At 39.9% G+C, this 23,542-nt stretch overlaps 1 protein-coding gene across 1 annotated transcript in view; it reads left to right on the top strand.

Moving 5' to 3' along the window:
• jade2 (jade family PHD finger 2) overlaps nucleotides 1–22,663 on the top strand; it is a 50,229-nt gene extending 27,566 nt beyond the window's left edge. Inside the window, exons 3-13 of the mRNA XM_056730726.1 lie at nucleotides 1,808–1,893; nucleotides 2,143–2,300; nucleotides 3,197–3,369; nucleotides 3,690–3,901; nucleotides 3,982–4,149; nucleotides 9,272–9,388; nucleotides 9,471–9,986; nucleotides 11,037–11,154; nucleotides 17,851–17,979; nucleotides 18,176–18,888; nucleotides 19,762–22,663. Of these exons, the coding sequence (XP_056586704.1) occupies nucleotides 1,808–1,893; nucleotides 2,143–2,300; nucleotides 3,197–3,369; nucleotides 3,690–3,901; nucleotides 3,982–4,149; nucleotides 9,272–9,388; nucleotides 9,471–9,986; nucleotides 11,037–11,154; nucleotides 17,851–17,979; nucleotides 18,176–18,888; nucleotides 19,762–19,809 (2,438 nt within the window). The 3' untranslated portion in view covers nucleotides 19,810–22,663. The remainder of the gene's footprint in view (nucleotides 1–1,807; nucleotides 1,894–2,142; nucleotides 2,301–3,196; nucleotides 3,370–3,689; nucleotides 3,902–3,981; nucleotides 4,150–9,271; nucleotides 9,389–9,470; nucleotides 9,987–11,036; nucleotides 11,155–17,850; nucleotides 17,980–18,175; nucleotides 18,889–19,761) is intronic.
• The last annotated feature ends 879 nt before the right edge of the window (nucleotides 22,664–23,542 follow it).

Genomic DNA, 23,542 nt, shown 5'->3' with positions numbered 1-23,542 from the left:
GAGACCAGGGGCCTCATTTATCAAAAATGCGTACGCTCAGATGTGTGCATAGCGAGTGTGTAAGAACAGTTTCACGCAAAGTGTGGGATTTACCAATTTGTACCTATACGTAGAAATTTGCGTAAATATACGCACACCTATGAGCATGCTTACGCAGAAAACCTAGTTATAGAACAGTGAAACTACAAAAGAAAGTGCCACCGTGTGTTTCCTTTGTCCTATATTTGCAAATACTCAACTCGTAAATTCATAGATCAAGCTAGACATTTGTCTTAATTGTTGTGAGAAGCTACCAAAGAGAGATGGGGAATCATTTGAATTGATTTTGCTGGATGATTTGGCAAACCTTATATGGAAAACACAATGTAAAAGTCACACTTAACAAAACAATATATATATAAAAAAAAGAACATTCAACCAACTGAAAAATAAAAAAAAGAGGTTTGCATATTAATCATTATTACAAAATAATATACTTTTTTAACATCTTATTGCTTTTCTATTACTACATCCGTTTACCAAATCATAATAACATTGCAATTTCACCAAAAATTCGGTTACTAATCTGAACATTTTAATTTATGCAAAATAAATTGCTTATAAATAATTATGAAATTAACAATAAAAACCAAATTGAGCAAAACATGCATTGCGCAAAGAATGCGTTTTCAAAGACCGCCGTGGTCAGAGTACATTCACGTGAATTATAAAGGAAGGTTTGATCACCATATATGCTTAATTGGTGGTGTTTCCAAATGCAAATGACCATGAACGAGCATGGCGCTTAAGAACATGCTAGATTTATCAACAATGATTACTCACTGGTGTGGATAAGAACCGTGTATCCGCATTTGATAAATACACATATTTTTGTACTTAGACACATTCTTAATTTCATTCGTAGGACAAAATATAGAACCTTTTCTACACACTATTGATAAATGAGACCCCAGGCAATTAATGGACTCCATTGGTGACATAAGAGGTCTATATACAGTATGCTACCAGTAATTAAACATTTATTTCAATGAAGAATTATTTTAACAAACATACATTCAAAATATAGAGGATTAACGCTAGGTGTAACCCACTCAGAAAGAAGACCTGTAGAAACATAAAGACCATACCTCTACCCCTGGAGCCCCTATCATGCCTAGATAGGATATCATTGATTAGATTTATTTAATTATCTGAAATACTACTATTAAGCCAAGTTTCAGAGAGTGTTATAATATCAGACTTATGTAAATCAATCCATACATGAAATACATCTTTTTTGTTAACCCTTTGACATCATCCAACCTGAAAAATGTAAATTGATGACAAATTATAAAAAATACAGAAATTACAAAAAGTCATAAAAAGACAAACAAACAGAACACTTAATTTAACATGCCTATTCTTTATACAGTATTCATCACACCTTTCAGGAATGACCAAGCTACCCCAGACCCCAAGTCCCAACACACTGTTCTAATAAATAAACACTCGATCTTCCAACCTGTGATCTTCACGTGTTCAGTGACACCGCCGCCATCTTGGGGCTTTTCTGAAAACACAGAAAGCAGACCCTATAGGACTTGATTTCGGACACAGCCACAAAGAGTGTGAAAGTCATCTACATCGCTCAGAAATCACATTCAAATGATCAGATCAAGTTTTGGCAGGGCCGCAAAAATTATATTTGCCTTTACAGCTTTATGACTGTGAGGTCTCACGTAAGCAGACCATGCTGTCTATATGAACGAGTAATAGGCCAATGACATTAAATAAAAGTTCAATTAAATTTGTTTGCAATCTGTTACAGGTCATGTGACCACCTGGTCGCGATCTTCAAAGAACACGGGGACCAATAGCACGTGGGTTCGCCATGAGCCGAAGAAACCATCTGAGGTAAGCAATACTGTTTCATCAGTCAATGTGGGCCTCATTGGTATGAAGCTAATATATCAAACTAACTTCAATTTTTTAGTAATGAATTTTTTTGTTATGAAGTGTGGCAGTTTCAACGTTCTCACTGAATTGCAGTCGAAAAGTGTGTTTCTGCACTGTAACCCACTGCATCTTGGGGCTCATTGCTTTAATTGAAGACAGTTTTGTGCTTAAAATTAGAAGTTGTTACAAGTGTTGTGTTTTTTTCAGGTTTTTCGGACCGATTTTATAACTGCCATGAAGTTGCCTGATTCAGCACAACTCGGCCTGGAAGAGTTTTATTTTCTGTCCGATCCCTGGAGACAGGAATGGGAGAAGGGTGTTCAGGTGCCAGCAAATGTAGAAGTTATCCCTGAACCTGCGGTGAGGTGAGCGTCAACAAAACAAATGTTTCAAAATAAATCACGTTAGTGACGTCTTACCAGGAAGAAAGGCATCACTACATCAGCATTTAATACTTTTACCTCTATAAATCCCTGTGGGTATTAACCCTTGCTTTAGCATAGACTCAAGGTTTTTTGGTTTTAACAACAGGGGATTCCCACGATTGAGATGTTTACATGGCATTCCCCAGATGGGGGCCTTTTTAAACTTTCTAGATGAAATGCTGCCGTCTATATGACAAATTATTTTAAATAATAAGCAAAGCTCTGCCACTTTCAGCACCTAAGCATTCATCCACACATGTGATAAAGCAGCAGGTTCCTCTCGTTTGGGTTTACAGCAGTTGTTTTTCAACATTTCATCGTAAGGCCCCCTTAGTGTAGGGTGCATCGATTGGTGCCCCACCCAAAATAACGACCTATAATTTTAATTAAACCAAAGACATGTTCAATCATACAGTGCTGGAACTTCATTTATTTTGGTTGGCGGTCTCATTTTTCTGATTTATAACTGCAAAAAAGTCATGATAAATTCCTGTATTTCATAAAATACCTTAAAAACTGTGCCCCCCCTGGATACATCTTGGTGCCCCAAGCTTGAGAACCACTGGTTTACAGACTTATCTTCTGCAAACTCAAATTTTCTTGCGGAAAATCGTCCATGTATATATTGTTTTTACAGCACAAGCTGAGTCAGTTCACTCAAAATAAAGACCACATTTACAGTAACATTTTTACATGTCAGGGTTTCTGTATTTACGGCTCCATCTTCAGACTCGATAGCTCAGCATTTTTATTCATTGAATGAGATTTTCATTTCTCTAGTTCAAGTATATGATATGATATGGTCATGCCAATGTATATGTGCCATGTTTTTTTAGGATGCTTCCAGAGGTGAATCGAATCCCGTTCTTTTCACCTGTCCAGACACGGGGACATTCAGAGTTCGGGTTCGGAGAATCCCGGGGTCTCGCGAAGCCATTGAGCCGCTACGATCTGGATGACCTAGATGTGTCCTGGCTCGAGCTGGTTAATGCTGAATTCAGACAATTAGGTACCATTTTTAATATGTCATCATCACAGTCTACGGTTTAATGACTGAATAGATTAACTGCGTCCTTCATCTGTGGCTGTGACCGTTCAAATGCCATTTGCTGCTAATAAACGGCCGATTTATAACGGCAGACCGCATACATAGCCTAAATATAATTTTATTTACTTTATTGTATGAAAGCTCCACTTCATGTCGTGCCACAACGCCCTTAGCTGTTATAAAATGCAGTGTGGCTTATTCTTTTATTTCTTTACTCTCTGCAAGTGTAATAAAGTGTCAGTAGGTCATGAGTAAATGGCCGTTGTCTTTGCACATGTCAGCACTTCCAGAGCTGGATGAGCTGAGCATGGAGCAGGTTTTGGTGGAGTTGGAGAGCAGGTGTGAGGAGAACATGCAACGGGCCATCGAAACAGAAGAGGGCCTTGGCATCGAGTACGATGAGGACGTGGTCTGTGACGTGTGCCGCTCACCTGAGGGCGAGGACGGCAACGAGATGGTGTTCTGCGATAAATGCAACGTTTGTGTGCACCAGGTGGGAAAAGGTGGCAAATGGACAGAAAAGTTAGCTGACTGTTTTCAGATGACGAAAGATTTTGTTTCTGTATGTTGAAGGCGTGTTACGGGATCTTAAAGGTGCCACAGGGTAACTGGAGGTGCCGGACGTGTGCTCTGGGAGTGCAGCCCAAATGTTTGCTGTGTCCCAAAAGAAGAGGGGCCCTCAAACCCACCCGTAGTGGAACCAAATGGGTCCACGTCAGCTGTGCCTTATGGATCCCAGAGGTATCAACAGCTCATCTCTGTTTAGAGAATAAAGAAGTCAAACGTAACCGTTTGATTTATTATAAGTTGTCATGCCAATCAAAGATGATGCAAAACATTAATCGCATACAATATCACCACTTTTGAGTAATACTTGTTTTTAAGTATAGAGAGATAACATATAGAAGCATTTGCTAAGTTGAATTGAAATTTGAATTGTGAAAATGCACTGAAATCAGATGAGAAATGTAAAAGTTTTTGTACATTTTTCTTGAAAAATTGCAGCTCCCCTCTCACTTCTATGCGTTTCTTTGGCAGCGTCTCACAGCAAGGTGCTCGATGTGATGTTTAAGGGATACGTCACCCGAAAATTCTGAACATTTAAACATTAGCGATTGCAGAATTTCACAGCACCTGACTTGACAACCTAGTCACAAAAGATGCTATAGAATACTCATGACCTTCTGTCCTGAGTACTGAGTAGTGTTTAAGTGTTTAAACCATTGACTTGGGTTTAGCAGATATCATTAGTGCCAATTTTAAATTCAATTTGGTTCATTAGTTTTAAACCTTAATTGAGTTAAAACAAGCTCAAACATAGTTTATCCTGTTTTGCTTTATGTTTCTGACGCATTTGTGATGCCCAGCTTAAAGATACAGTTGGGTGTTAAACTGTTCAGAGTACTCAAAATTATCACTTAGAATTTTTCAAGTTCTCTTACAACTTGTATGTAAAAGAGCTCCAAAATACATTCGCATTTATTCACCACTTTTGATGGAGGAACTTGATGAATTCTAATTGAAATGTTTCCTTTGGGTCCCGTACATCATGGCACACGACTGAAAGAAAAGCTTTTCGGCTAGAAATTGAATGGTCAGGTGAAGGGCAAGACGTTTGGAAAGGCTGAACTCACATTCAGTCCTCTTGTTTGACATGCAGAAGGCTGCCGAATATTCCATTCAGAGAAAGACAAAAGAAGACTTGACAGGATGAGGCGGATTCAATGAGGCAATTGTGAAATGGCTATTTCAATGACATTTTGCGAAAAAGAAGAGTGAGGCAGGAACAATGTGAAAGAGGAGGATTTGGAAAGCTGAAGAAATGAGTGAAAAGGCAGAGAGAAATCTTTGAAAGAGCCGTTCATCGACAGATGAATAATCTGATCATGAGCTAGTGCTGCTCAGCTGTCTGCCACATGTTTAGGCCATGATACGCTCCTTATTCTCCTTTATTTCACTCACAGATGGATTGAGACGTTGAAAGAATAAATATATTCCTGAACCGAACCCATGTTAAATATATGTAGTAACCTGCATTTAGTTGGGTGATCACAAGCGGTTTAAAGGACCCAGTCTTTGGCTGTTTTAGAGGCTTTGATTACATTTCTGGGGTGCTTAACAATGGATGTTTATGTTTCTAATAAAAAAATGTTTTATATTTCACATATTTCAAGTGTATTGCTCATCTCTCTTCTAACGTTTGTGTGCACCAGGTGGGAAAAGTTAGCTGACTGTAGGCTTTTCAGATGACGAAAGATTTTGTTTCTGTATGTTGAAGGCGTGTTACGGGATCTTAAAGGTGCCACAGGGTAACTGGAGGTGCCAGACTTGTGCTCTGGGAGTGCAGCCCAAATGTTTGCATGGCATGGCGAAGGCATTCGCGCGTTCTGTTTTTCCAGCGCTCTGGGTTGTTACAGTTAACGTAATTTTAACATTGCGTAATTCATCTGACTCCAAAAGATAAAAAGGAAACCTTGTTGAATGATATTATTTGTATTTGATTATCATGAGTGATAATTATCCTGCAATTTGGGTCAGTGTTTGATTCTTCTGCCTTATTCTAAATTACACTCCTTCATCCTATTCTCAGTGTCGCTTAGAGTCTCGCGCCAGCCATTACACGCGGATCTCACGGTCACAAACTCGCCAGTCTTGGTCACTGCCAGAGGTTCTATGACTAGTAACACTCAGAAAGCATTATTTTATCTAGTCCCCTTAGACTATAAAAACTTAATTAAAGTAATGATTATTTCTAACCAGAGGTCATGACCACTCCATAGAGATAAATAGACCAATCTTACTTCCTCTGATGGTAGCTTTGTATAATCATGCCATAGTTTCCTATGTACACTTAGTTAGAATAATATTTCAATAACCAGAGGTTTGAGACTTACCATATTTAGATTGGTCAGACAACATATGTGCTGTTCTAAACGGAAACATGGCGTGCCCCAATGCTCCACCTAATACAGGATTTTAGTCCGTCACTAACCTGAACGTAGATTTGCGGTAACAAAGGATATAACGTGATCTACTAAAGTTCATAAACTCAGAATAATGCGCAACAATTCAAACATAACAATTTATTAGTCAGGTAAATGTTTCTTGCCAATTACAATTCAATTCAATTCAGAGAGTGTCTCATGTACAGCTGCTTTGTAACAATGAAAATTGTAAAAAGTATATATAAATAAAGTTGAGTTGAGTTGAGAGTGTACGAAAACAAAACATCAAATCCTCAAAGATTAGTCTACGAGTCTAAGACGCATACCTGACAATAGAAAAAGATGCGATCGGAAAAAACACAGCGCTGTGTGTCTGAAGGCACACACACAGCACCATGGTGTTCATCATAGTAAGAATTCCCCAGAACATTTTGCCAGCTTCCCTTAAATACCCAGACCAAAATACCCTTCCTCCACACAACAACAATTTACATTGTAAAGGACTCTGTCCAGGATCTGATCAGGCCACAAATGGGCATTTGCATGAAGACACAACCTCAACAGTAAACAGAATATCTTAAATCCTCAAACCTATGTTATGATCTGCTCTACTGCTGTGGATATGAGACCATTGTACCAATCGCACTGAGACATTTCAAATGATACCAAATATGCATATGAAGATTCTTTGTTCTTATAAGATATGGTATATTTCAAATCCAGTTCATGGGTGAGCTTTGACTTGCTCTGAGTTCAGTTGGAGAGAGATGAGAGGGGGGGAAGAGAACAGATGTAAAGGTGTGAGTTGGTAATCATCATTCATTGTAATAAGCTGTCTGAGATGGAGATGCAAACCCTGTGGGAAGTTCATTGTATTGGATGAAGTTCTGTGTTTCCCGGGATATGGTGCCCTTTTGGTACGGACACCTTGGCACCAACCTTACATAGGTAATAAGCAAGATCTTAAAGTTAATGCGATCCTTAATAGGTAACCAGTGCAAGGTTGACAGAACCGGGCTAATATGCTTATACTTTTTTGTACTTGTAAGAACTCGAGCTCCCGCGCTTTTGAACCAGTTGGAGTTTTGTAATAAACCTGCAGGGCAACCACCTAACAGTGCATTACAGTAATCTAGTCTTGATGTCATGAATGCATGAATTAACTTCTCTGCATCTGACAGTGACAGCTAATTACGTAGTCTAGATATATTCTTAAAATGGAACAACGCAATTTCTCAGGTGTTGGAGACATGGCTCTCAAATGACAGATTACTATCGAATAGAACGCCAAGATTCTTAGCTGAAGACAAGGGTTTTATGGAGCATCCGTCAATAGTAAAGCAGTATTCTTGGTTGTGACGTGCAGCGGTTTTCGTTTCAATATGTAACACTTTTGTAATAGTTCCTTAAAAAAAAATTATTTACTAAAAAAAACTTATATTAAATAAAAAATTGTTCATTAATAAAAAATTGTTTCTCATCCAGTTTTTTAAATCAACTATGCATTCCTTTATTCGATGGAACTGCTGGGTTTCATGAGGCTTCGAGGAAATATAAAGTTGAGTATCATTAACATAACAGTGAAAGCTAATTCCGTGTCGTATATCTCCTAGAGGTAGCATGTATAATGCAAAGAGCAGAGGCCCTTAGACTGAGCCCTGTGGTACACCGTACTGGACTTGCGATTTGCGTGACACCTCATTGTTTTTTGCTACAAATTGAAAATGGACGGATAAATAAGAATTAAACCATTTCAATGCTATTCCATTAATGCCGACGTAATATTATAATCTATGTAGGGGTGCGCTGCGGTCAAAGGTGTCGAATTCAGCACTACGGTCTAGCAGCACCAATAACGAAATTCAACCTCGGTCAGACGCAAAAAGCAGATAATTTGTAACTGTGATCAACGCAGTCTCTGTACTGTGACATGCTCTAAACCCAGACTGGAATTCTTCATTGATGTCATTCCATTCGAGGAAGGAGCATAATTGAGTTGAAACTACTTTTTCCAGAACTTTAGATATGAACGGTAGATTCGATTTAGGCCTGTAATTCCCTAGTTTTCTAGGGTCTAGTTTTTTTTTTGACAAGGGGCCTTATAACAGCCACCTTATATGCTCCTTCCGAAACGCTCTGATTGGTAAAGGTGACCAGGTTTTTCTTGATTGGTTCCCCACTTAGAGCGTCTGTTTTGAAGATGTCCCACCCATACCATATCAGCGAGCTTCCTTCAGGCTGTTGTGATTGGTCTGTGCCCCTCTCCGTGCGCGTGTATTCATAAACTTTTAGCAATAAACCGTAATAATGCTGTCAACTTCACTTTGTCAGTTAAAAACATGCGGATCGATCGAAGTGTAATGGAGGTCTGCTAGTGCATGTGCAAACGTCAATCTCTGTTAGAGTTCGCAATTTTTTTCCTACTATGACGAGGGATTACTTATTATCGGCTGTAGGACTGTGATGAAATTGAAAGTAGTTTAGAGCGTAGCTCAGTCAAATGTTTAAGATTTATGATAACCAAACACTACTCCAGCGGCCTATCCATTTCTCAAAGGAAGACCTCGCCCCTTTTTTGGCGTATTCTCGTGGGCGGAGGTTATTAAAAATACTCTGAATGGTGACATCATGTACTCGAGAAGTAGAGGGCTTTAGTCCGATCCAGCCATACTCTGTAGTCCTTGAAAAGTGAATTCTGTTAAAGACAGTATATCGCTTGGCACTGAACTTTGAGCTTTATCATTTTGCAAGTATTATTTATGCTCTAACAGCAACATTAGATACTATCAAAAGGTTGAAAATGATTGCGGGGAACGTGCTCTTTAAGCTGTAAAATCAAGTGCAGCCATTATGTGCGTGTCATTGTATTTGATTGTTGGATGGTATCAAGTGTTTTTCTTTAATTGTGTTTACTGAAGGTGAGCATTGGCTGCCCTGAGAAGATGGAACCCATCACTAAAGTGTCTCATATTCCAGCAAGTCGTTGGGCCTTGTTCTGTAGTCTGTGTCGTGAACACACAGGCACATGTATACAGGTGAGACAATTCTGAAAACAAACATGCGAGAGGTTTACCTCAAGCACATCTTGAAAAAATGTTGTCTGTTTCCATTACACAGTGCTCCATGCCGTCTTGCATCATTGCCTTCCACGTGACCTGTGCGTTCGACCACGGGCTAGAGATGCGTACCACTCTGGCAGAAAACGATGAGGTGCGCTTCAAGTCCTTCTGCCTGGAGCACAGCAGCGGCCCACACTCGAGCAACAGCGCTGGGAATTCCGAGAGATCCGAAATACTACATGCAGGGGCCGATGTGTCGGGAACGCAGTCCGATCGTGTGAAGCAAGACCAGGCGGAACAAGAGAAAGCCAGTCAGCGGAAGCAGAAACTGCAGGAGCTACAGGATGAGTTTTACAAATTAGTGGACCCCAAGGATGTCGCCGAGAGCCTCTGCCTGCCCGATGCTCACGTGGATTTCCTCTACCAATACTGGAAACTCAGACGAAAGGCCAACTGTAACCAGCCGCTGGTGGAACTGAAGAGGGATGAGGTGGACAATCTGGCCCAGCAGGAGCAGGACGTTCTCTATCGCCGCCTGAAGCTCTTCACTCATTTACGGCAAGATCTGGAGAGGGTGAGCATCACCGTTCTTTCCAGAACCTTCGCTCGCTTGCTGGCTCGCTCGCTCATGGAAGCCAGTCAGTATGGCAGTTTTGCCAACCTGCTTACCTACCTGCAGCATTTCCTTACTATTTCGGGTGAAAATAAAATCCTAAGGGCCCCATTGCACAGCACTGGTTTATGAAACTAAATTTCAGTGCTCAAATGAAGGTCATGAATGAACAGATAAGCATCATAGATACATAGATTCACAAACACATCAAAGCATAATCAAAACGCGTATTATGCATGCCAGGCCAGTGGATGGCGATGTTGTGCTGTGAACAAACACAACGTGCCTGCACACATACGCATACACTGTTTTAGGCTAAAAACAAACACTTTGTCCGCGTGTATGCGTGTTTATAGTTTGTGTATATAAATACTATGTCTCCGCTGGTCGTGGTGATGCAGTAAATAAACTTTTTGCTGGAGAAATGTTAATAAGTATGTCAATCAGCGCAAACATACAACCCGCCATTATTGTGTGGGGAATACTCGCGCGTGCGTATGACGTTATCGTTTTTTGCAAAAGCTGCCTTCAGAGTTCACACGGAGACCATGATGCTGTGTTTTTCAAAAAATTGCACTTTCAGACCCGTTTTCAAAATTTGCTTTTTCAGTCCCTCAAAATGCCATTGGCGTGCACATGAACAGCCGAAATGCATAAAAAGTTTTCTGTTTCTATTTTAAAAACTGGTCTCGTGTAAACGGACTCTTGAAGATAACTTCAATCACGGGGCGGCACAGTGGTTAACACCTGTGTTAGTGTGGGTTTACTCCGGGTACTCCGGTTTCCTCTCACAGCTTGAAGACATGCAGGTGAAGACCAACGTGTGTATAGAACAGACTGGTTTATGGATTGACTGATTCTTGCCATGAATAAAGCCTGAGATGCTGGAATGGCGTTAAGAATGAATTAAACAATCAAACAACGCTAATCACGCATGAATTATTTATTAATATCACCTGTGCTTCATCACGGACAATATCTGTAAAATGTGACTGGTATGTTTTCTTTCAGGTCAGAAACTTGTGCTACATGGTCACACGCCGAGAGAAGATCAAACACTCTTTATGTAACCTGCAGGAGAAGATCTGTAACCTTCAGATTGAGCTGTTAGAGCAGGAGCTGACCAGAGGTACGCACACACATCTACATTCACAAGTGACGAGTCAGAGATTGCTCTGCTGATCATCACTCATCATCAGCTTTCATGGGCCTCATACACTGCAATGTCTGAGCTTATTTTGAGAACTAAAATCACAGACGGCTCAGTACAAACACAGAGATCCCTCTGCGTTAATCTTTAATAACTTTTTATTCTCTCTTTTTCTCTTTATTATCTCTCAGATAGACACGATGCAGTCTCTGTGTGAAGTGTGAGAGAGAGATTTTGAAGTGTTATTTGAATAAGTTGTCATGTAGCGTGTTATATACTGTATGTCCGTTCTCTCCAGCCGTTGCTGTATGAAGGAGTCTGTGTCTGGTTGCTTTCCTCATTATTTTCTGAACCTCTGACTCTGCACTTTCCTCAGCTCACTGCCTCTCTGTCAGCTGCTGTTAGGACCTGTATTTATTCAGCAATTTAAAGCACAAGGGTGAAAACACACAGAGAGAGAACTCACACCGCATTACCACACACAAAATACTCTCAAACCTCACACATTAAGAGCATGACACTGTAGATAACACATGTAATATTATGACTCCCAGTTTGATGGTCAATATTTATAGTCAGTATTTGAATTAATAACATTTAGGACACTAAGAAATATTCATTTAATTTTCATAATCGGTATCGTCAGATATCACTCTGAAAAATGTTATCGGTAACAGGGAAATGTAGTATCTATGCATCTCTTGTTATTGGTATTTTGTGTTTTAAAAATGGTTGGTTAGGGAATTCATGTTATGTCTTTTCAAAAAAGCATGAATTTGGTTTTACAACGTTAAATTTAGTTTTATAACTAGCTTTTCAGCGAAATTCGCCGTTTTTAATCAGATTATGCCATTTTTGTGAACCTTATAGATCCAAAGAGTTGATTTTCTTTCTGAGAATGGGGGGAAGGGGTGGGTAATGTTATAAAATGTAAGTCCTCAGGTGCCACATTTTTACAATTCCAAACACAGAAACAGGCAACATCATAGCGTCAGGCAGTCAGTCTGCAAATGCGTCAGGAAGAGCGCGTTCCAAACATAATTTCTGTGCCCTTGAAAGGCACTGCTGAAGGGCATGCAACACGAAGCGTTGTCTCGATAAAGAGAAAATAATTCAATAATTAATCACAGACCGATTTATTTGCTTCAAAATACAATAATATGTCAACAGGAGCCGCGGAGATTACTTTTTTGTTGCTTGTATCTGTTTTTTGAACTTTCAACGACATTGCACGTAAGGAGTTGTTGGCATCAGACCTCAAAATGGATATACATGCACCAACTGCTCTCTATGAACACGCAATGAAACAATCACTGTATTAGTATGAATGTATTAATACAAGTATTAAGGAACACTGTATTAATGCATGATTTTTCTTTTCATGGTCAGCAGATATTTAATAGTAGTAAAGAATTTTTTCTTAAGTTGTATTAAAACATCGCAAAATATTAATTGGGTTTTAATATTTGCGTATCAGCTTCACTTTGGTCATGTGATTAGCTGCTGCTACAGTAGATGTCATTAAGTGCACTTGAAAAACTTGTGCAGGCCAATACATTTTGATCAGCAAATTGTGGCTGGTGTGAGAAGTTATTTGAAGCAAATATTGTATTTCTTCTGGTCGAGTGCTCCCGGAATGCATAAATCGAATGTAAAAATCCAAAAAAATAAGGAGTTTGCAGGTCTGAAATTAGTTTTAGCGTAAAAGTTTTTGTTTTCAATACTTCTTACTTTTTTGTCTGTCAAAATAATTCAAAACATTTGGAATTATTCATTAAATGTCTGACATGACCAGTGTTGGGGAAAGTCACTTTTAAAAGTAACTAGTTATTAAATTACAGTAATTAGATGACTTTTGCGTATCTTTTCTTCACCTGACTGAGTTCATGCTTTTTCATACCTGCAAACTAGTCGTTTTTCGACGAAATTTGCCGTTTGGAATCAAAAATAGGTCATTTATGTGAATCATATAAATCTGAAAAGTTTTTTTTCATCTTTTTTCCCTCTTTGGTCCAACACCTACATTCATTTGGCCAACCAGAATCAAGATAACAGCTAACTGCGTCGTCATTTTTAGTCATTGTGCTAACCAGAATCAAGATAACAGCTAACTGCGTCGTCATTTTTAGTCATTGTGCTGACCAGAATCAAGATAACAGCTAACTGCGTCGTCATTTTTAGTCATTGTGCTAACCAGAATCAAGATAACAGCTAACTGCGTCGTCATTTTTAGTCATTGTGCTGACCAGAATCAAGTTAAGAGTGTCGTCTTTTTTTTTCCTTGTGCCAACCAGAGTCACGTGTTCTAAACGTCATGTTTGCTCCCGTGAAAAGCATTGCTGAAAGGGACAGTTCAAATTGTCTGTCAAAGAGAAAATGGCGTTGATATTTATTATTCAGTTCACCTGTGTACTGGAAACGGCTATGTTATGAGAGAGAATTGTCAGTCTCCCTTTCGAATTTCCACGTCTAGAGCTCTTCCCTTCTCAGTGAGTAAGGCTTGAGTGAGTAGGTTGATATTCGTCCAAAGTTTTAGTCGCATAAGCAGTTTACGATGATATTAAATCATTATTTTAGAGACCCATCAATCCGCTTCATAATACATGAATATGGCGTCAGGAGCCGAGCAGATTACTTTTGTATTGCTTCTGCTTTTGACCTTTCATTTTTATGAAAGCTCTTAATAACTCTTTATTTTTGATCCCTTATAACGCGCGTCAATCAGATCCTTCACTTTATCTCTCTTAATAACTCTCATAACATCAGTCCCGCACTTTATTTTCTCAATCCTGCATGTTTTAAAGAGTTTCTAGCATAGGGTTTTTTATGCCCTACTTTGTTTTATGGAGTGTCCAACAACAAGTGTATGTACATACAATGTGTAAAAACTAGTGGTTGGCCGTTAACGGCGTTAAGTGAGACTCTTATCGCGCGATAAAAAAAATGTCGCCGTTAATCTATTCTCAAAGTTGGGTTGGGAGCTGGGTCTATACTACGCAAGCTATGATGACTTTCACCTTGATATTTTAGCGCGGATGTATACCAGTTTAACTGCACTGTACGGGCGAGAACGAGATTTTTCGCGTCATTTGCGGAAGCAGAAGCCGCCTCATCATCTCATAACCAGGGCTTCATTCGCGCGATTCGCGCCGCAAGTAGGTCTATTGCCTCTTAGCATTAACATATAAATCACTCGCGCTTGACACGCCATTCGCGTTTGGTCTGAACACAACATAACGTTACTGTGAAATTACCGCATCAAACGTGACGTGCTAACATGGATGCAGCTATGAAGCCGCCGGGTTTGCTTCAGGGAATATTAATTTTTAAGAAGCTTCCCAATAGAAACATCGACAAGACTAAGGTTGTTTGCATCTTGTGCAATGCGGAATTGGTTTAAAAAAAACACTTTCTCTCAACAGGTAGTGGTCTAGCTTTAGTTGAAACCAGTAACTTTGTATTGAGATCTAATGTATTATGGCTCCTGTATGACATATCACTTGTTGCTCCCTCACTCTTTGTAAGTCGCTTTGGATAAAAGCGTCTGCTTAATGACTAAATGTAAATGTACTGTAGGAGCTCTTCCAGTCTCAAGTACCACCTAAACGCAAATCATCCCTTAGCTAATGCGGAAGTAAACACAAGTTCATCTTATTGAACATAATTTAATTTTCATGACCAATTATCATAGTAGAACAGCTTTCTCAAGCAGTTTGTGATGCATTTTGGAAACAGGAGATGAGCCCCTGGTCTAATGCGCCACCTGGCTTGAGAAACCCGTTCTCAAAGACTTACTTTTAGTCATTATTTGGGTAGCACACATATTCTGAATGCCTTCGGCAGAATTCAAATGAGCCATTTTAATCTAGATTAATCTAGATTAATTTTGGAATTAATCTAGATTAATCTAGATTAAAAAAAAAATCTATGCCCACCACTAGTAAAAACACTATAATGTCGTTATAATATGCGGTTATTTGTACCTTACTTCTTGACTGACTCTCAAATTATTCTATCCGCGATTCATCCGTCTAGGCCCCGCCTACCCGCTAACCTAGTGTCATGTGATTGGTCAGATGGTGTAGTCTGTTGTTATTGGTCGAACGCGTTCATCATTTGTAGCAAATGGAACCCCACTACCATCATTACAGGATTATGGTTTACATGTGGTTTGATGTCATGTATATTTTATGTGTAGCTAGGATGGCGGCGATTTTACCCTACCAATTTGAGCCCGAGTCTGACGAGGAAGAAGTCGCTAATCCACAACAAACTCCACCACGACTGGAGCAGGATGTTTGTCAGTGGCAAGTGACAGCTCTTGTCATAAAAATTCCCAGTGTGACAACATGCATGTTGTGCTTTTGCTCATCGATGAAATAAAATATTATTTTTTCTTAAAATATTGTTAATACTCTAGCAATACTATGATTTCGTCTTAACTGTGCGTTGTCATGGTACATAGAGCATTTCAGAAAGTGGACGTTATGAAAAATTATATATATGAAACCCAAATATATCTATATAGGTGCATGTGCGGCAAATGTGTCAAAATGCAAAGTTAATAGCAAGATAAACAAACTGTAACACCCCAGAAATAACGGTAAATGCTAATGTTAGCGTTATATGCATTAGCTAAACACAGAAATAAGGTACGAACATATTTCTTGAAGTTAAGACAAAAATCAAAAGTCACACTTACAGGTTGTGATTCGGTGGAGCTAACAGGTCCAAATAGAGTTGGTATTGCCCCTCTCTCAAGGATCGTCGTTTCACATACCCTGCAGTGAATGCGGCAAGATTATTAAACCAATTTTTGATGAAATGACGCGCGCACAGTACAACCCTGGGGTTATACTCCTTTGGTATCGTTTCAAAAATGAAATGTAACCATTTTTCCCTCAGACGTTCTTCCTTTGGTAATTGAAATAAGACCGACTTAGTTTCACACCGTAGAACACAGACTCTAGACATGATACACACGCATCACAAACGAGCGACAGTGTTTGTGGGAGGAGAAATAAGTTTTCGCGGCAGTCTCAGCAAAGCGTAGGCGGGGACTATGTGTAGTGACGTAGATACACAGGTGAACTAGTCCACATCTCGTTTGTGTGATTCAGAGTCTACTCCCATTTTTACAAGCAAATAACTTTGTTATTTATTCACCTTCGGACTTACAACTTGGGTGACAGCTTACTTTCAAACACGGCAACAGAAAAGACTGGACGAAATGTAATTTTCATGATCTCATGCTACGTACTCTTCAAAACCAAAACCTCTTCCGATGGACACGTATCCAGTTTGTATTAGGAAAGACTTAGGAAGGTGTACCTCTCACCTCATAGATGTAAGGGTAATGTAGCTTTCCTGTGGCTCAGTGGTAAGAGCATGGCTAGCAATGCTGATGTCATGGGTTCGGTCCGTTTTTTTTCTTTCTTGTTGTGTGACTCTGTAATGCATTTATCAATATATCCTATAACATACTGTAAAGCTTTATTTTCTTATAAATGACACATTTCAAATATTTCCTGACCAGTAGCTGTGTATGCCATACAAAAGATGTTTTTGAAGCAGAATTATCAGCACCACTAAAAACGTTTAATAAAGTTATTTTTGCAAAATAGGGTTTTGTAAAAAAAATGAATATAGCCTATACCCTGTGTATTCATAGGGTTGACCTTTAACTTTGGGGTGGCACAGAACATACACATATACATGTACAAACAAGCAAAGCACTTATAAATCCCTCTTTTTTATAAAATGTTCAATATAATGTACAATTACTAAATTGACATTTATCAAATTATTAAAAACTGTCATTTACTCAACCTTCCGAATTTCTTTATGAACAAGAGCATTACATATTACATCCAATGTGTGAATCACGCAATATCCGCCTTTCATGGTCCATAAGTGAGGACTGTTCATTTACTGCACCCAGCACTCCTTTACTGACTTGCTGTTACCTTCTCAGTTGTGTTTGACCTCATGCGGCGCAGCACAAACCGATCAGTGTAAGACATCAAAGGACCCAGAGAGCAGTATGTTTCTGCCTTTGAATCGCTCTCACGGTACTTTGATGTCCTGTGCAGGTCGGTCTGTGCAATGCCGCAAACAGAGAAAAAAAAAGCTAATGTTTAAATTCACGAGGCGCATCTCAAAAGAGACCATTGATTACTGCTGCATGTTAGGACTCGCGCTAATTTCGCGATCATCTTCAAAACATGACCGGCATTTGCAGGCTTTTTTTTATGGTGGCTGCGGCGAAACCCTCTGAAGGTAAAGGTTTGCCAGATTTGCGCAACAGAAACAAACCAATGACCATTCAAGACAAGCCAGACCACTGCAGCACTACAAACATGGCAGCACTGCCTATGTCTGACTAGCGTCTGTTTCTGCGCAAGCATGAGCTAGGTGTCTACACTACTTTTTATTCGGAATGTCAGTTTTTCTACAAACGATTAGCCTGAAAAACAAAGTAGCTCAAGTGTTGATATGTCAATTTATAAAGTAACCGCGTTACATTACTCGTTACTTAAAAAATAAGTCTTATTACGTAACGCACGTTACTTGTAACGCGTTACCCCCAACACTGGTCATGACCATTTTAGCATGTGAACGTATTTGGTCTCGAAAAAAAAAATTGAAAGTTTTCACATTTTCTGTGTTCTGCAGAAAGAACTGTGAGAGGTGATGTTGTTCATCGCAATGGGGCCAGAGAACGAGTGAAAGAGAGGAGGAAGAGTAGCCCAGAGAAGAAAGAGAAATGGAGATCGGAGAACAACTCTCTGTTCAAAGAGTTGGGTAAGTAAATAACTCTCCATTCAACTCCGCCACAATCTGATAACTAATGTGGGTTGATAGCAATTTGATGTTTGATTTCAAAGATCCATTTAGTTCCATTCAATACTTTAAATACACGCTGGCTTCAGTTCTTTCACGTGGACAGTGGCCTGTGCCTTTGTTCCTGACCGCACAGAATCCACTTTCTCTTCCACAGGTTTGGCCGAATCCTTCCCACTGAAAGGCTCACTGTTTGACAGCTGGCTGGCTCAGTCCGTTCACATCACCACAGATAACATGCTGAGCCAGTGGTCTCTATCCCAAGAGACCCACGACCCGTCAGCCAGCCTCCTGTCAGACCAGCTGCTGCAGGGCGAGGAGAGCTTGCTCAGTCTCATGATGGACCACTCCATGAAATCAACCTGGAAAACACCCCAACTGGGCCGCAAGACGAGAGGCGCGCCACGCAGCCGCAGTCACAGAAAGTCTGTCTCTCTTCCACGGACGGGATCGAATGTGGCGAAGGTTCCTATGGAGGAGCGGCGCGCCGTTGGAGGCAAGCGAGGAGGGAGAGCGCGCCACTTCCGCCACCGTCACGCCCGCAGCTGCCCCACGGCCGGGCCGGACCCTCCACAGCCGCCCATTTCCAAAATGGACTCCTGCCACATTTCCGAGGAGCGTGGCTCTCGGGGCAGCAGCGCGAACGCTGTGGTGAACGGCAGGTGCTTGCAGGCCCTGCGTCTGCGTCTTCCCAGACGGGGTAAGTCACGCTCTAAAAGCGACATGACCAAGCTTGTTTCTGCCAACAACGTTTCTGCACTGGACCCGGAGACCGACGGCTACTTCTCAGACGCAGAACAGAGTGACTCTGAAATGCGCTCCGCCAGCCGGAAGTTGCGCATCGCCCAGCTGCATGCTGGAAATGAGGAGGTAGTTCGGCGAAGTGTGCTCGCCTCCTAAAACGCATCACCATTCTTTTTGGATGTCATGGTATCATTGTAATGCTCTCACTGTTACTATAGTGTATACTTCATCAAGAGGATGGTTTCTTTCGTTACATCCGTTTTTAGACCTTCAACTGTAATTGCTTGTGAAATCTCGTAAATCAAGTTGGTTTCTTTTTTTGTCACACGCCTACATTTCGAAAACCGTAATCATTTGTGCTTGACAATACAAAGCATGAAAAACAATTTTGGCTCTATGGTGTTGGGAAGCAATAGGATTTGTCCTGGAATAGGGACAATGATGTGGGCATTATGAATGAATTCATGTTAGTTTGAATCCATAGAATGAGGTTAATAGCGCTCCTCAGTTTCAAATGATGAAAGGTACATAGAAACTCTTCAAAAAGCACAAATAGTCATGTGAGAATGTAGCACACATTTACCTGTCGTATCTACAGTACGTCAACTCTCGTTTTACTAGCATCACTCTCATCCACATGTAGTGGTCAAATTAGCTTCCAGACACATCTGCTTCGCGTTTCACCCCAAAATGAAAACACATCTTACTTATAAAGGATAAGAAGGCATATTTTCATCTTAATTTTCATTATTTTAACATCCGATTCTTTTCAAACTCTAAAAATAGTCATCTTTAATTTGTGCTCATCATGCGTATTAAAACAAATAATAGAAATAGGGGAATAAAAAAATGGATTAAACTCCAATGTAAATTGTCAAGATACATCACATCAACGAATATTTGGGATGGAAATATATTTGATCTTTCTTCATGAACATTTAATCATTTTTTTCCAAATATTGGTATTTAATTTGATGTGGATATGTTTTGTTTTGACAGAATCATGTCTATGACAGCGTGCCTTCTGTAGCTTCACACTCAAAGTAAGTCATCAGCTCATTTCATCAATTTAATAGAACGACGGCAATCAGAAATGACAAAAGTCCAGTGCCTAGAAAATCATTCAAGAGCAGCATTCAGCGTCAGAAAACACGGAAACCAGCCCAGGTTTCTAAAAGTGCTGCCCGTAAACCAATGTCTGATGGTCTGTTTATTGTTTATCGATTGAAATGAAATTCACACAGAATATCCTCAGGCTTTGCTAGCGTTTCCCCCCTTCATTTCTGGCTGATGTTATGCGCTCAATCGGCCCGTGGTGTTTATCTCAGGGTTCTAGAGAAGAAGTGATTGCAATCATTGGAGAGAAAAACCAACAGACGTGAACATTTGGTGTTGCTTTGGCAAAACGTCATGTTTATTGTATCAAGAGGCTTTTTCAACGCGTATTGATGAAATGTCTTTGTTATTTGCGGTGATGATGATGATGCCAAAGACTAATAAGTGGGCACATGCTTATGAAGTGGATGTAAACACAGTATGTGGATCTTCTGATGGTTTGCACTGATCTGATACACTCCTGGACTGCGTAGTCAACTCTTCACACACAAGAGATCCACAGCAAGTCTTTTTTCAGATGGACAGATCAAGCACTCGAAAACGATGTCGCTCGCGTATGATGCTCGTGTTGTCTCTGTAGACCTGAGGTTTGGTTGTGTTGTGCCAGCACTTTGTTTTTCCAAATCTACAAACGTCTGCGTGTCTGTTTCTTCTGTGGAGCACAAAGAGAGAAAGTTACTAAATGTTCACACTGCTCTTCACATGGTTCGTACTAACCATGTCACTTCCATCATACAGCCAAATTTTATTCTCACACCCTCATATGAGACGGCACCAGATTTTTTGTGTGGTTCGTTTCTGATTGGTCCATGAGTTATTTCAGGTGTACATGATAATTTGCTACTTAAGTCCTGTATGGTAATAGCGGACAGTAAAGTGCTTTGAATAGCATCAATTTCTGTGTTCCCCAAGACGACTGTAGCACTGAAGTAATAAGATGGACATGTGTGGTCTCAAAGGAGCAGTATGTGCATTCACGAACATTCTCCTTTTGTGTTTGACAGACGACAGTCAGACAGGCTTAAAACAACACGACAAAACAATTTATTCACCTGTACAGATCTCATCTATCTTAAACGCTTCTGTAGAGACTCATCATAGCTGCTCTGGGTTCAGCAAACGCAGACATGGAAAACTGTGCCTTTAGTGATGTAGATGAAAGCCTCCGCAGGGCTTCAAGCTTCTCTCTCATGCTTAGTTTGTGTTCCACAACTGATGAACGCTCTGTGTATGTTCAGCTTCTGTGAAATCATTTACAGGAAGAGAATAACAGGAAAAAGCAGATCATTACACTTGTAAACAAGCAAAAGATAAATCGCCTGTACTTGTCAGTCTTCTGTCTCCATCACAGACTTTCCCCTGGGAGAGCAAAATAACAGGAATAGATGGAAAGCAGCCTTTCTCTGGGTTGGAGTGGCCAAGCGTCATCTGTTTTATCTACATCTCTATCTTTGGACTGAATGAGGTCAATAATGGACCGTTTATTCCTCGAGGGATATTGATTATTCCTCAATGTCAATTGGTACCTTTCATGAAGAATATCCAGGTCATATTTCACCCCAAATGAAAGTGACAGTTCACCCAAAAAGTGAACATTCTGTCATCATTTACTCATCCTCAAGCCGTTCCAAACTTGTGTGACTTACTTTCTTCTGTGAAACACAATCGAAGAGGAACGTTGATAACAAAACAACATTGAACCCCGTTGGCTTTGATTATATGAGCACAAAACCATTTCTCTAAATATCTTCTGGTGTGTTCCACCAAAGAAAAAGTCACACACAAGTCACTTCAGGGTGAGTGAATCATTTTAGGTGAACTGTCCCTTTAAATTGAAATCCGCGTAGAATATAAAAGCTTTTAGGACAGTTATGACCGTTTTGCATTGTGACATTATTTCAATAAAGCCCTGAATATACTGATGTTTTCTAAAGGTTTCCACATCATCCTACACATTTTTCCGCGTTGATGATCTGCACTGGCACCTGACATTGTTTGCACTAGGCAGTGGGTCCACAAGGTGGCAATGCTGCTGTTATTTCAGAGGTGAAAAATAATAAGTCGTCATAATGTATACAGAATCGATCCTGATATTGGCTTCATTTCCTTTAAGCAATAAAACAGAATTTAGCTTGTTTTAGGGGTGAAATATGACAGTTTTTTTCACTCACAGTATTTTCAAGTAGCTCTCGTGCAACTTCTGCTCGTACGGACACTTCCCTGAACCGCAGAGATCTTTTCTTTCTCCAACGTCATATCAAAGCAGGACCCAGTGTGGGTTCTAGATCCACTCTCGTCTCCCGTCTGTTTACCATTCAGCAAAACCCACCCACTAGATTGTGTGGTGGATCGTGTGTGTCCTGTAAATCTGACAACATCATCTGATTTCCACTGGTTATGTATGATAAAATGAATGTTGCAGGAGTTTATTCTTCTATATTCGTTGTTTCAAGGAATGTTGTGCCATTTGTTAATAGCAGAGAGAACTATTGAATATAGAAGAGCTATTTTAAATTATTTTAGGCTTTTTTGCTCTATTTATTTTCTTGTATTGGAAATCTTTATAGGAGGAAAAAACACAAGTATTTTTCATCAGTGCAGAAACCTATTTTTCCTTTTTGTTTTTTACATTTACCATGTTAAGCAGTCGTTTAGAGCAGTATAATGTTCATGTGACTGTATGTGCATGCTGTCTGTGATGCCTTAATAAGCGCTCCCGTCCCATCATCGCTAGCGCTCGGCTGTGGTCGACCAGTGCAGTCAATAAAGCTGTGCTTTCCATTTACGAGGCTCTGTGCTGTCTGTTACTCCACCACATGTTCAGAAGGTGTCCAACTTTTCTGATCCGCACACCAACATGTTTTCTAGTTTTTTTTAATACTTGAATTGTTCCCATCTCTGTTGCCACAGTTTTGGAAATGCCCTTTTCTGTTCTTCAATGATTGTACCCATATGTGACCCTGGATCACAAAAGTAGCGTGGGAATAGTTATGGCATAAGCCAACAAAACATTGTATGGGTCCAAATTATAGATTTTTCTTGTATGCCAAGAATCATTAGGATATTAAGTTAAAATCAAGTTCCAAGATATTTTTCTAAATTCTATACTGTAAATATATCAAAACTTTATTTTTGTGAGTAATATGCTTTGCTAAGGACCTCATTAGGACAACTTTCAAGGGGATTTTTTAATATTCCAATATATCCAATATTGTCCTATCCTAACAAACCATACATCAATGGAAAGCATAATTATTCTGCTTTCAGGCGATGTAATAATCTCAATTTAGGAAAATTGACACCTAAGACTGGTTTTGTTGTCCAGGGTCACAGTCATTGATGTTGAGTGATGAGTTTTTGTCTGCACTAAAAGTCACATAATTTATTTTTAAGCTTTGCCTTACACAAAGAGGCATTTCCATGTTGGAATAGAAAAGAGCCCTGACCAAACTGTTGCTATACAATTAGAAGCACACAATTCTATTGATAGAATATCATTTCACGGCTTCCCATTAACATGTAATCAGGTAACAAAGAATTTTTTGCATGCTGTCCGAGGGGAGGGCTCAGAGCTCGGAATATTGGCCCGAACCCAGAGCACTCCCCCCTTTAAACTGGGAAAGATACCAGAAGAGAGTGAGGCGATGGGGTGAAGGAGGGATGC

The sequence above is a fragment of the Triplophysa dalaica genome, chromosome 19 (assembly GCF_015846415.1).
Source record: "Triplophysa dalaica isolate WHDGS20190420 chromosome 19, ASM1584641v1, whole genome shotgun sequence".
NCBI classification, from domain to species: Eukaryota; Metazoa; Chordata; class Actinopteri; order Cypriniformes; family Nemacheilidae; genus Triplophysa; species Triplophysa dalaica.
This window is presented reverse-complemented; position numbering and strand designations above follow the sequence as displayed.